The sequence below is a fragment of the Montipora foliosa genome, chromosome 9 (genome assembly GCF_036669935.1).
Source record: "Montipora foliosa isolate CH-2021 chromosome 9, ASM3666993v2, whole genome shotgun sequence".
NCBI classification, from domain to species: Eukaryota; Metazoa; Cnidaria; class Anthozoa; order Scleractinia; family Acroporidae; genus Montipora; species Montipora foliosa.
The window spans coordinates 29,921,897-29,935,819 of NC_090877.1; the positions used below are offsets into that span (position 1 = coordinate 29,921,897).

Genomic DNA, 13,923 nt, shown 5'->3' on the forward strand with positions numbered 1-13,923 from the left:
GTTGCCATTGTGGGCGAGTGCCGAAACATTGCGGCTTGATGCAAACATGGTCGTATCTACATGAAGGGCCAAAGCGACATCCCTTGTGCCGTCAATCATAGCAAACTTACTTCCCTGTCGCTGGATTTATGGCTGGGCGGGATGGTTTTGAGGAGGTACAGGGCAGGTGGGTGTAGCAGTGAGGCTATCTGGTCTATGAAGTGTTTGATGAGATATGAATTTGCTGTCAGTTCCCCATGTACAGTTTGTGGCAAACTGTATTTTTTTATTTTTTAGATCCTTAATTTTAATGTATTTTCTATTGTAATGAGTTTTTTAAAAACCATTTGTGGAAAAACTTGTTCTTTGATTTCCAAGCTTAGCAGCTTTTCTTCTTGATTTTCAAGGTACTTTTCCAGAGGTGACTTGAAACATGAGGTGGAACAAGTGAAGTGCGATGAACCAGAGTCCTGCATAGTCCTGTTCTTCTCAAATTCCAAACTTCCACAGCTTGCAGCTTTTCCTATCTTGGTTGTACTCGGCATACACAAAGGACTAACGCTTTGCTGCTCTCTCGCTCTTTTTCTTTGCAAAATGGGAACTGGTGAATTGGACTGCTCTACCATGACTGTGATACGTTTGAATTCTGCATTTTCAATGGGGACTCCTTATCTAACCATTTCTTGCACCAAATTCTCGTCAGAAAGATCGACAAAGATCTTCTCATTGTCGAGGTATTTTATTCTTAAGCCTTGGTCATCCATGTTATTAAAACAGCTTGTTACTTTGCAAATTTTTTCAATTAAACTTTGTCGTGAAAAATTTATTGTGTTGAATGCGTCTAAAAAAACCGCCCTGAATTTGTCCTGATCATATTTTATCTGCTGATAAACAGCTGCCATGCTGACAGTTCTATGGCAGACAAAAAACTCCTCTTGGAGACAAACACATTGTGAACGAACATCACACAGAAAAAATGGCCTCACATGGTGCACTTTAACGTACCATGAGTGGTTTGAAACAAACTCGCAGCATCAAAAAACGTTACTGTGAAGGCAGTCAAAAATTTCGTGGGTGTCACGGTCTACTGGGAAGAGTAGTAATAAATGATCTGGTAAACTACTCTGCTTTGGGTAAATAACAAAACCGTGTTTGAAGAAAAATCACAGACCTACTGTGTCAAGGACAAAGGAACTTACCATTTTAAACTTGTGTGTTAAAACACAAAGGTCCACTGTGTTAAACAGACTGTTAACAAAAGGCACATAGTTAACACGCTCACCATTTCATTTGTTTTTCCTTGCATACGCTCACACTAAGCGTGTTAGACAAGTGCCATGCAAATGAGTTTGGACCATGACGTGCCCATGCGATGACCTTGTTCACTGTTTTCCAATGGAATTTCACATTTATTAAGTAAGTGAATTTCGTATAATAGACCAATATCGATATATTAAAATTCAGTCCTAAAAGTCATCACCTTGAGGCTCTGGGGAATAAATATGAGTTTATTCCCCAGAGCCTCGAGATGAGGGCTGGGACTGAATTTTAATACATCAAAAGTGGGCTATTCCTCAATCAAATTCGTTTCTTTATGGAACGCATCCAAGTAGAGTTTCATTTCTTTGTGGTGCATATTTATCAAATCAATTGAATTTGACACTATCATCTCTGACCAGGATGGGAAACATCTTGCCTTATTATAGAATCAAACAAAAAGTTCACTTTTGCTTTAGAAATATTTGCACCTTTTGAATTAAGTCCATGGAAGTACCGCAGTTATTCGGTTATAAGGCGCACCCCAAATTTAGCAATTTAATCAAGCTAAGTTCTCAAACTGAAAATTACGCGAAAATACTCGGTTATAAGACGCACCAAAAAATTGAGAGTTATCAAAAGGAGGTAATGAATTGGAGAACAATTATCCTTACACAATTGGCATGTGAACTCTTTTTGTTAACGTAAACAAATTGAAAAAGTCACGCATTTAATGATATACGTAAAAACAAAAGCTAAAAGTTGACACCTAAAATGATAAACATGCAACGCATACACTTTTATTTGAACCTTCCAACTTAATAAATAGTCAGAGTTCAGACTTCAAGCGAAAGCGAACGGGGAAAAACTCCCACCAATCATATTCAAAGATGTTCGACAGCTGAATATCAACACGCCACAGATGCAAATTTCAGTGCACAAGAAAGGCTGGATGAACAAAGAAGGTATGTTTTATCTCCACACTGTTTGTTCAGCGAAGTAACTTTTCATGCGAGCGACAAACTCGAAACAAGATTCAAACGATTGTATTGTTGTCATGAAAATCACGTGCTTTTAAGCATGTATGCAAATTTCCATTTGTTTGCTTTTCTCATGAAGTCGTTTAGTGTTCTAAAGGTCTCTAAAAGCACTATTCTTTCTTTTAATTGACTAGTGTCCTTTTCTTGTGTTGTTTAAACTGCAAGTTCTTCTCAAATTGTGATCTTAAGATTTTCTTGCGCGAAAATACTTGGTTATAAGACGCACCCCAATTTTAGCACTAACTTGCCACCAAAGACAGATTTTTCTTGAAAAAACTGTGCGCCTCATAACCGGATAACTACCGTACTTATTTCTACAGCTGGTTTTAAGGAAGTGAAAGGAAATCCTCCTCATGCCACAAAAGAACTATCAAAAGGTGAAGAAGATCATTGTTTCGATGCTGAAAATCCTTAAGCTCTCCAAAGCACAGTTTGTTGATACAATGTAATAAATTATTGGCACTTCACTTTGGATTCTGTGCACGAGGCGAAAGAAGACAACTAAAATGTAGACACATTGTTCTTCAAACAGACGACAAATTGGGCAATGAAGTTCTCATTTGAAATCTAAGTCAGTGATCAGAGAGAGGATCCAAGACCCGCAACGTAAGCAATGGTGAATCCACAAGAATTTAATCCAACGGCTCAAGCAACAAACAATAAACATTGTCCTGTTTATTATTACTATAACAAGAAAGTCACACGTCACCATCCAAACGAAACAAACAATGCTGACAGTACATTTTACTTAACCATCAATCATTGAATAAGACCAGGCAACAGCATTTGGTACATGAAGGCACCACTCGGCAAGAACGAAATTGATAAACTGATGAAAACAGCAATGCAGGCAGCAGGCTTGCAGGGGAATATTACTAAGCACGCCATTCGAAAAATGTGTTTCCTACCTCATGGATGCAGAAGTACCATCAATTTCAGTACAAAGAACTCACACACTATTCGTAAAGAGTAGGGCATGGACCTCCCGGTGTTGTGGTCAGGTCAGGTGAGATGGCTAATGGACTGATAGCGGCTGCCAGAGGCGCCTGTATATGCTGATGTCCAATCTCACCCATAGATCACTTGCTTGTAAAGCGCATTTGAATATGTCAATAGAAAATGCGCTATATAAATTCATTACCATTACATCCCTCCGCTACGAGGTCACCGAATGCAATGATAGTCTGTATTAGAAAGAAACTATGCCCTCTGTCATGAGTACAACTCTTGGGCAGTATTCAAGACCACGGGCACAGCTTTTTTTCCCAATAAGGACCTCCCGGCTGGTGAATAACATACAGTACCGCCTGAAAGAATTGACCCCTCGGGACGAGGCAATACCTCGTCTTTGCCGCAGGTAGTGGTCGCGCGCCACCGAGGTATGCAAATTTTTTTGCCTCGGTAAAACCGCGGCAATTTGCCGCAGGAAATTTGCCACAAGAGAAAAGACGAGGCTTGCTGCGGGAAAGAACAATGATCTGTTGCTCTTGTGAAATAAGCGGAAGACTGTCAAATTTTAGATCTCATGGTGTGAAGAATCGATTCTTAAAGCAAGAAATTGTAATCAAATGAGAAAGTGCGTGATTTCCGTGGACTCAAATTTTATTATCTTTACATAATGTAAAACCAAAGACTTCTTTACTGTATAGATACAAAGAATCTGTTATTAACTACAGTGTAAGTGACAGCTGTGCCATCCAACCAACGAAACACTCGTTGTTATCCAGGCTGTAATACTGTATGTGTGCGTGAGAAATTAAATTTGTTTGGTTTCGAAAAAGATTCAATTGTGTCTGTTTTCGTCCAAGGCTGACCTTATTTTATTTGGAGACTTGAAATTCAAATTTGCTCGATTGTCTTCGGTTTATCATCGCCATTTTGGTGAAAAGCAAGTATTCCTTTCACATATTATCGTTAAATTTGTCAAATTTCAATTTTAATTGATACATTCTTTCGAGGCATTGGAGCCTTTGTCCGTACTATTTTGAGACCAGACGCACCGACGAATAATTTAAGAATGGTTTCTTTTTTCGTCGCTTTCATCAGCAATAAATTGTTATGTGTAATCATAGCAATTGCAGCATGTTGACTGCGCATGGAAAACAAATTTAGGAATAGACTGTGATTAGTGGAGAAATGAAGTCTCTTAATTATCTGAACGCTAATTGTTTGCATAAGAATTATAAAGACGCAAAACCAGCAAGCGAAACAAACTTGGGAAATTTTGAAGTTTCGCCTTAAGAACGCCACAATTCTTAACTTGACATAGTCTGATGTTCAAACCATCTTTGCTCCCGTGCTCACGTTGCGCTTTCACGAGTAATTCTGTTGCCAGCCGGCCGTCACTCGTGATGAATCTGCATAAGCCACGCCGATGCGCACCAATGATCAAATGTTAACCAGAGCACGAAAACAATCTTTTCAGTTCAGATCAAATAAATTTCTACTAGTTCCGAGGGTTTGATATCCTGGGTTGCTTCCTTGGGGTTAACTGCAGAATACCCTGCCATTTTGAAGCTGCACCTCTGAAGAGGTTGGATACGCGGATACGCAGTCGAAAGTACCACCCCTCCCCAAGTAAACTTCTAACTATATTGTGAAGTGGATACGCGGATACACAGTGGAAAACATGGATACCCGGATACGTGCATACACAGACATCACACATGGGAACTGGATACCAACTTCGTGTAACATACTTCAAAATGCTCTGTCGAATATGCAAAATTCAAAGTTCCCGAGAAAAGCAAGCTACAAATATTATATTTTTCGTTCTTTAAAGCATGGATATCGTGTGAAGAAGAAAGCACTCGTTTACTGATTACAGTCAAACCAAGTGAAGCGTACCCCTTAAGATTGCATTAATGAAGTGATTATTTGAAACTTGAACCCGCTAGTCGTTTCAAGAATGCAATAATGAATTGATTATTCGAATATTGAACTCGCTCGCTCGATCCAAGAATACGGCTAAATCCGCTAACGGCTTCCGTTTTCGAAAAATCAATTCACTGTTGCGACTAGTAGGTTTCAAACCTACTAGTCTTTTCTAGAATGCAATACTGAATCGATTTTCGGAAACGGAACCCGTTAGCCGTATTCTTGGATCGAACCAGCGAGTTCAATATTCGAATAATCAATTCATTATTGCATTCTTGAAACGACTAGCGGGTTCAAGTTTCAAATAATCAATTCATTAATGCAATCTTGAGGGGTACGCTTCACTTGGTTTGACTGTAAGCCTAAGTGCTTGTTTCAGTGGTTAGGCCTAAGCACTCTAGTAGAATTTTAGCTTTCATTTTACGCTTCGGTTAACTACACTTTTTCACGAGATCGTGTGAGGAAGAAAGCACTCGTTTACTGATTAAGCCTAAGCGCTTGTTTCAGTGATTAGGCCTAGGCACTCTCGTAGTATTTTAGCTTTCATTTTACACTTCGGTTAACTACACTTTTTCACGAGATCGTGTGAAGAAGAAAGCACTCGTTTACTGATTAAGCCTAAGCGCTCGCTTTAGTGTCTTAAGGCCTAAGCACTCTCGTAGAATTTTAGCTTCATTTTACGCTTCGCTTAACTACACTTTTTCACGAGATCGTGTGAAGAAGAAAGCATTCGTTTACTGATTAAGCCTAGTAAACACTCGCTTCAGTGATTAGGCATAAGCACTCTTGTGAAATTTTGCGGTTCGGTTCTCACAATATATTTAAAAGTTTACTTGGGGAGGAGTGGTATTTTCGACTGCATATCCGCGTATCCACTTCAGAACATACTACTTAGAAGTTTACTTGGGGAGGGGTGGTACTTTCGACTGCGTATCCGCGTATCCACTTCACAATATACCTAGTAGTTTACTTGGGGAGGGGTGGTATTTTCGACTGCGTATCCACGTATCCGCGTATCCACTTCACAATATACCTAGTAGTTTACTTGGGGAGGGGTGGTATTTTCGACTGCGTATCCACGTATCCGCGTATCCACTTCACAATATACCTAGAAGTTTACTTGGGGAGGAGTGGTATTTTTCGACTGCGTATCCGCGTATCCACTTCACAATACACTTAGAAGTTTACTTGGGGAGGAGTGGTATTTTCGACTGCGTATCCGCGTATCCACTTTACAATATACCAAGAAGTTTACTTGGGGAGGAGTGGTATTTTCCACTGCGTATCCACGTATCCAGCCTTTTCAGAGGTGCAGCTTCAAAATGGCAGAGTATTCTGCAGTTACTCCTTTCCTTGGAATGTTTTTTTTTTTGTAATTTGTTACTGTAAACAACTTGGAAACTAGTAAACCGCAAGAATAATATTTACATAAGTGTTACTTTGGACAACAAACGGTTGGTCACGCAAGGTTTTGGAGGATATGTTGAATGCGTTTTGTGAATTCTCTGTGACCAGCAACCTGACATTTCAGTCAATTTAAAGTGAATCTGCAATAGTAACGTTTTGGACAGTGATTAGCGACATTATCTAGCTTGAGTAGTTTTATACCTTTCAACCGGGCATTGCAAGAACCGGGCATCGCAAGAGCCGGTCACCCAGACCCTCGACATGTAAGCTTACAGTTTTGTATTTTTTGTCAAAACCCTCTCCGGCTGCAGGATATCGAGATAATAAATGTATGGTCCGTGCACTTAGCTGCAAAAAATAAGTAGACATATTCTCCCATAAATTGAAATGAATAAAACTTTAAAGTGGTACTATGACGAAAATCGCATCTTTCCTATCTAAGCCACTTTGAAACATAAACAAGTAGTCTGCGTGAGAAGGAAAATGCTGTTTACTTTTTTCAAATATCTCTTTTCGTTCCAGAGATATTCGAGTTTTTAAAATATGCAAATTAGCTAAGTGATGACGTCATACACTCAACCAAATTTTGTTCAAATATGATAAAAAGAGATATCTCAGCCAATTTGTATCGGAAATTTTTGATTTTTTGCAGTAACATTCTACTAAATGTTCTCCACAATATGAGCTTAACAGTTCTCTTACCATGGCATCATACTTGGTTCAAGACCTCCTCCATATTATGAGCTTTTCTGGCCACCTTTGGCGTTCCATTTTGATATTTGCTAACAGCACTATGTATGCATAATCCAGCAAGTATATAAATATGTTAGCACGACTTTGTGGCCTTGTTTAACATTTTTCAAGCTGAAAATCACTAACATATTGAAATCAAGTGGGTAGGGACTGGAAAAGAGTGAGTTGCCATGGGAACATCGGTGTGTTTCCTGTAGAACTATTAGACTACAAAGTTTCAATGGTCTGCGCTGTAAATTGGCCAAGGTAGCTCTATTTATATACTCAATATAATATTAGGTTGAGTGTATGACGTCATCAGTCATCTCATTTGCATATTTTACCCATTTTTCAAACGTAAATATCTCCGGAACTAATGAAGATATTTGCAAACGGTAAATGGCGTTTTTGTTCTTTTATGGAATTCTATGTGATACACTCAAAAAGTCAAGGGGTAAAAATTTGATCATAGTACCACTTTAAAATGTGATGACTGCGAAGTCCACGCAAGCGGGACAAGCGTCTACAAAATCGATTCGTCGAACCTTCGGATGAACAGTCCACAAGAAGTCCAAGAAGTCTTTGAAATAATCACTGCCATCGACATATGTCGCAAAGAAGGTTTCAAATGTGGTCGGAATTTGTCTACGGATATTCTCTTCGCATGTAAAAGGAAAATAAAGGCAACCAAGGTCCATGACTAGCGGCTATGATCCTCTTGGTGTTCGCAATTTTCAACCGAAATTTGTTTAGTTCCGTTCTTCAGTGGGATTTTAACATTATTATCTAGCTTATCGAAACACAAAGTCAACAATAAACCCTTTAGAACTCTACCGCGGAATTTTAATTACAGAGGGTTTACCTCGGTTGACTTTCTCGCGGCAACTTTGGAGCCTAGCCGTAAAATTCCCTCGGCAGAAAATCGCCCTACCATGGGAATACCGAGGAAAAGTCGCGACAGGGTGACGCGGCAATGACGCAGTAAAGGGGTCAATACTTCTAGGCGGTACTGTATCATAATACTATGGGTGACCCGAAAACACTGACCCCCCCGTCCATGGACTAATCAAACCGACTACCCCAAAAATACTATTTCAAGTGAGTACTATTGGTTGTAAACAGTGTCACAATTAGTGCTAAGCCTAAACAGCCATTTTAAACAGTGTTGGTCAACACTATTTACGTCTAAGCACCCATTTTATACAGGTTAGCTTTCAATAATTGTCACACCAGTTTCACTTCACTTGCTTGAAGCAATCGGCCATCACAACAATTGTGAAAGCTAACCTTCTTAAAATGGGTGCTTAGATTTAAATACTGTTGACCAACACTGTTCAAAATGGATGTTTAGGCTTAGCACTAATTGTGACACTGTTTACAACCAATAGTACTCACTCTAAATAGTATTTTTAGGGTAGTCCGTTTAGGCAGTCAGTCGGGGTAGTCCATGGACTGGGGATCAGTGTTTTCAGGTTACCCTAATAATAGAGTCTATCTAAGACTGAGAACGGCCATTTCTATAATATGATTTTCAAGCAAAACAAAGGTCCACCCATTTGGTTCAACAGGAAACATGTACATTGTATTAATTCCCACTGTTTGTTTAAGGCCTACAAATTAAGGCTTGCAAAATCTTACCATGTTACTGCAACTAATCTTCCTCCAATGCCTTGTGTATGAAATCTACAGCATCTTCTACTGAAAACACTTTTTCAGCTTCTTCATCAGAGATTTCAATTGCTGAAGTGAAGAATTCAAACTGTTAAACGGGGTCATTATACATGCAACATTTGGTGCAAAAGCAGAAGAAACCTAATCTCCCCACAGGTCAATCCTATTTATTGTAGTAACTGAAGAGCAGCAGACAAACAAGTTTCTTGAGAACATCAGTGAAGATGAACTTGTTTTGTTTTTGACAAATGAATTTCCCTTAATGTACATGACTGTAGAAAAGCCAGGAAGTGTGTTCTGTCGGTTTCAAAATGACATGAGCATCTTGGAAATGAACTAAATGATTAATTTTTCTTCATCTAGACAGATAATGAGTCTCGCTCCTGTCTTTATGCAGGACGAATTAAGTGACGAACCAGAAAAAAAACTTCCACAACTCATTAATAATTCATGAGTCTAACAGCCCATCAAAACACCAACAACGTTCATAGTTCTACATTAACAGGGTGACAACAGTAAGTTTATAATTCTATATCATTGCGGCGAAACAGCAAGTTCAAAGTTCTATATCAATGTCCTTGTCGTCATCTATGCCAACATTGTTTTCACAATTGGCTTTATTGACATCGGACTCAGTGACGACCTAACTAATTTCCAATAACACTGCCATTGATTGACAGTGATTATTATTGAATTATTGATTGATTGATTTTCATTGAAGGATTTAAGCAACCAAGGTGTTAATTGCACGATTTTGTTTTACAGCTAAACTTTTTTTTTTTTTTTTGTGGGGTAGTGGGGGGGGGGGGGGGAGTTTATTCGAGAGGGGCGTCTATTTCAAACTTTCGACCACACCAGGGGTGTTTAATGGATAGGAGGCCTTTATAAGAAAGGGGGCATTTATTAGAGCATTTACGGTAGTCTAAATAGCTTTTTGCATGTATCATGCATACACCAGACATTATCTGTTGCAACAGTTTATTTCATCCTCTTACATCAACTTACATCACATGACCATACCCAACCAAAATACCACATTTCCTCCTTCCTATACAGTTTCCTTATCATTAAATGCAACATGTAAAAAAAAAAAAACACAACCACAAATCCAATCTGTTTGGAGGCTTGACCACCCGTCCTGATCGAGTAACCACTTGGCCTGGTCTAGACTCAAGAGTGACCAGGCATGACAGTTTTGGACTGTGAACAAAGTTGTTGCCTTCTGAATCACTATCATTATTAACAACTGGTGAAGAAATAACACTAGACTTAAGAGAACCTCAGTGTCTCCTTCAGACTGAACTTGCAATCTAGTTATGGGAATGACAAATACCATTTCTGGTGAGATAATTTCCTTATTCCTCAGGCATCATCAGGTATCAAGTGATCAGCATGCACAAAACAACGATCATTGCCTGGAACTCGAACTAGACAAGTTTCTGGTCCTTTCACAGCCACAATTGTACCAGGTATCCACCTCTCCCTCATTCCCACGGTGTTTTAACCCTGACTGGCTGGTACAGATAAAAAATTTGCTCCTTTGGGTGAAGCCCATCCTTGCACAAGTTTGCTGCAAGTTTCATTTCTACATGCCTTTGTTAACTGGGCTTTACCAAGGAGAGGTGTGTTCTGGGTTCCCTCTTCAAAAACAGCTTTGCAGGAGTCTTATTTTTTGTGGTGTGGGGTGTGTTTCTATAGCGGAACAGGACATCAGCCACCTTGTGCTGAACTGAACATGTCTCTCAGCCAAACCATTGGTGGAGGGATGATATGAAGGGCATAGAGTGTGCTTGATGCAATTCATCCCCAAAAATGTCTCCAACAACAAACTGTGGACCATTATCATGAGGCAGCCCATATCTAGCAAACAGAGCTCTTAAGGCCTCTATGGCAGCATTTGCAGTTGTGCGGTTCATAGGAAAGACTTCCATCCACTTAGAATGGCTGTCAACCACAAAAAGATATTGTTGACCCTTGACCTCAGCATAATCAACATGAATTCTTTGCCAAGGTTCAGTTGACCAAGGCCATGGTAATAAGGGAACTGCCATAGGGGCTTGACGAGCCTTGGTACAAACATCTATATCAAGGTCAATTCCAGGCTACCACACGAAAGACCTGGCAAGTGTCTTCATAAGCCAAATCCCTGGATGGCACTCACGTAACTCTTCCAACAAGCGTCGTTGGAATTTGAATGGTACGATGACCCGTCTGCCCCATAAAAGACATCCATTTTCTAAAGCCAATTCATCTCTGCGAACCTAAAACGGTTTAAGCTCGGGACTAGGGCAACTACCTGGCCAACCAGAGGATGTATATTCATACACTTCTGTAAGTAGGCTATCCTTCTTTGTACCTTTATTTATCTCCGCTGCAGTTATGGGCAATTCATCCATCATAGATACACACACATAGTGTTCATCTGGATCAAAATCCTCATCATCCTGAGATTGTACTAGAAATCGACTGAAGAAGTCTGCATTTGCCTTGCAAGAAGAACCTCTGAATACAATGTCAAAATCATACCCAGACAAAAAAACCACTTAACACTGCAACCAAGCTGCAGCCAAGGGGGAAATACTAGATTTAGGGTTAGGGTTAGCGCCCTGCAGCTAACCCTGGATAACTGGAAGCAACATTATGTTACTGACATGTGTGTTGATGATTTCGCTTTCCTTTCGGTACTTGGTTGTTAAAATATTCTTCGCTTGTAAATAGCCTTCTGAGTTGAATGGCAGGGCGTCGATTATTGATCTGACTTTCGGATCCACGATCCACTAGTTCCTTTAGATATGAGAACTTCGTGATTGGGTATACATCAGACGAATCAATTCTGCTTTAAACTGGTTCCAAAATCGAAGCCAATCGGTGTGCATGCCTTTAAACTTCATAATTACAAGTTTTGGTAACTTGGCATTGATTGATTTATCCATTTTGTTTTGATCTTTCCGGCTATCTTCTATTTGCTTTTCGTACTTCAGCCTTTGCTCAAATTTTTCCTTTTCAAATCGCATTTCCTCTTCATATCTTCGTACTCTGATCTCAGCTGCGTGATCTTCTTCTTCTTTCTTTGCGGCTTCAAGCGACGCGGTCTTAGATTGCTTAACCCTTGTGTCAAGATCAACAATGGTCGTTTCAAATACGCCCACATCTTCATCTAATCTTGTGCTCCAAAGTTGGATTTCATCTTCCTTTTCTCCCACTTCAAATCTTAATTCTAGTACGCTAACCTTAATGTCGTGGACTTCTTCCACCTTTTTTGCTAGGGTGTTGCGTAGCCTTTCCATTGCTGTGAAGTTTCCATTCTCTATCGCGGAGTCTGTTTGCGAACGTGTGAACTTCAATAGTTGAAGCTGCTGTCATTTCGATCTGATTGCTGTGTGTCCCGTTGGAAGTGCCACTTTTGTCGGGAACGGGTACTCGACAAATGGAGTCAGTCCTGTTAAGAGCAAGCTGGACACAATTTGATTAGCACATAGACCTAAAGATGCATTCCAACTGAGATCATTTTTGGGAATGTTGAATTACTACTCAAAGTTTATCAAAGATTGTTCATCTAAATTGCACCCACTGTATGAGCTTCTCAGTAACAAGACTGAGTGGTTTTGGACCAAGGAATGTGAAGGGGCTTTTATAAGAAGTTCTTTCAAGTGAACTGCGGTCTCAGACATACTTAGTTGGGACACTTCATACGAATGTCGTCTATTCCCTTCTTATGCGTTCCCTGCCCCTCCCAATGTTGTTTATCGCAGTTCAGTCACCAAATCTTTCAAAGCAACATTGAGAGGGAAGGAAGAGGCAGAAGTGTCCCAACAATTATGTCTGGGACTGTGGTTTTGGTCCATTATAACTATGACCGAAAACCTACACTCTCATACTGAGTGTAGATGCCAGCCTTTATGGGATTGGAGCTGTGTTTAGTCAAGACAGCACTGAGCGGCCTGTGGAGTTTGCTTCTTGCACACTTAAGAGTGCAGAAAAGAATTATGCCAAAATTTACTTTGGTAACTAACCATCAACCCCTAACTAGGATTTTTGTTCCTAACCCTAACCCTAAAAGAAGACTGTGCGTTTAATGTGAAAGTGTGATCACACTACAAGAACGCAGAAGACAATTAAACCGTAAACAGTTGTGCTTCAACTGCACCGGCACAAGTCACAAGGCCCAAGAGTGTCGCTGCAAGTTTTGCAACCGAAGACACCGCTCTTCAATTTGCCCCGAGAAAGTACCCCAACAATTGCCGGAGCCTACGTCGGTAGCTACTGGGAAAGCATCCGTTACTTATCCCATGGTCGTTGTGAGCGTGGGTGGAATCCATTGCCGCGGGCTGTTAGACACTGGTGCTGGGAGCTCCTACGCATTTGCCAGTTCGAAGAGAGTTTAAACGCATCAAAATGATGATGCAGGCAAGCAACAGAAAGATAGAGATTTACGATGTTGTCATCAGCAGTTTGACAGGAGAATTCCAGCTTCGAATTGAAGTGACTAAGGTGGACCGTGGCACGCTACTTACTCAGTTTGGAAAACCCTCAGTACAAGGATCTGATGGAGCGGTACGATCACCTGAAAGGAGTCACAATGGATGATGTTGACTATAAAGAGGAGCTTCCTGTACATCTTATCCTTGGAACGAACGAATACGTGCAGATAAAGACCGAGACCACACCCAAGATCGGGAAGCCAGGAGAACTCATTGCCGAATTAACAAGATTAGGATGGACCATCATGTCACCCAGAAGTGAATCCAACCTCACAAACATGTTCCTGACCCAAACCTCTGCAGCTGACTATGAAGCCTTGTGTAGACTCAATGTCTACAGGACCATCCAGTTGGCGACCAAGATCTCGTCTTCGAAGAATTCAAGGAGAAACTCAAAAGAAACCCCGGAAGGGTGGTACGAAACTGGCCTACTTTGGAAGGGAAATCACCCACCCCTGCCTAAAAACAAACACGGCAGC

General features: G+C 40.4%; 1 protein-coding gene across 2 annotated transcripts in view; it reads right to left on the reverse strand.

Moving 5' to 3' along the window:
* LOC137970853 (acyl carrier protein-like) overlaps positions 1-13,923 on the reverse strand; it is a 51,060-nt gene that overhangs the window by 13,625 nt on the left and 23,512 nt on the right. Inside the window, exons 3-4 of one of the 2 annotated variants that reach the window (XM_068817475.1) lie at positions 8,931-9,032; positions 1,184-1,227 (exon numbers count right to left, since the gene is read on the reverse strand). In XM_068817475.1, the coding sequence (XP_068673576.1) occupies positions 8,944-9,032 (89 nt within the window). In that variant the 3' untranslated portion in view covers positions 1,184-1,227; positions 8,931-8,943. Of the gene's footprint in view, positions 1-1,183; positions 1,228-8,930; positions 9,033-13,923 lie in introns of those variants that run through there. The other variant, XM_068817474.1, reaches the window with a different exon arrangement.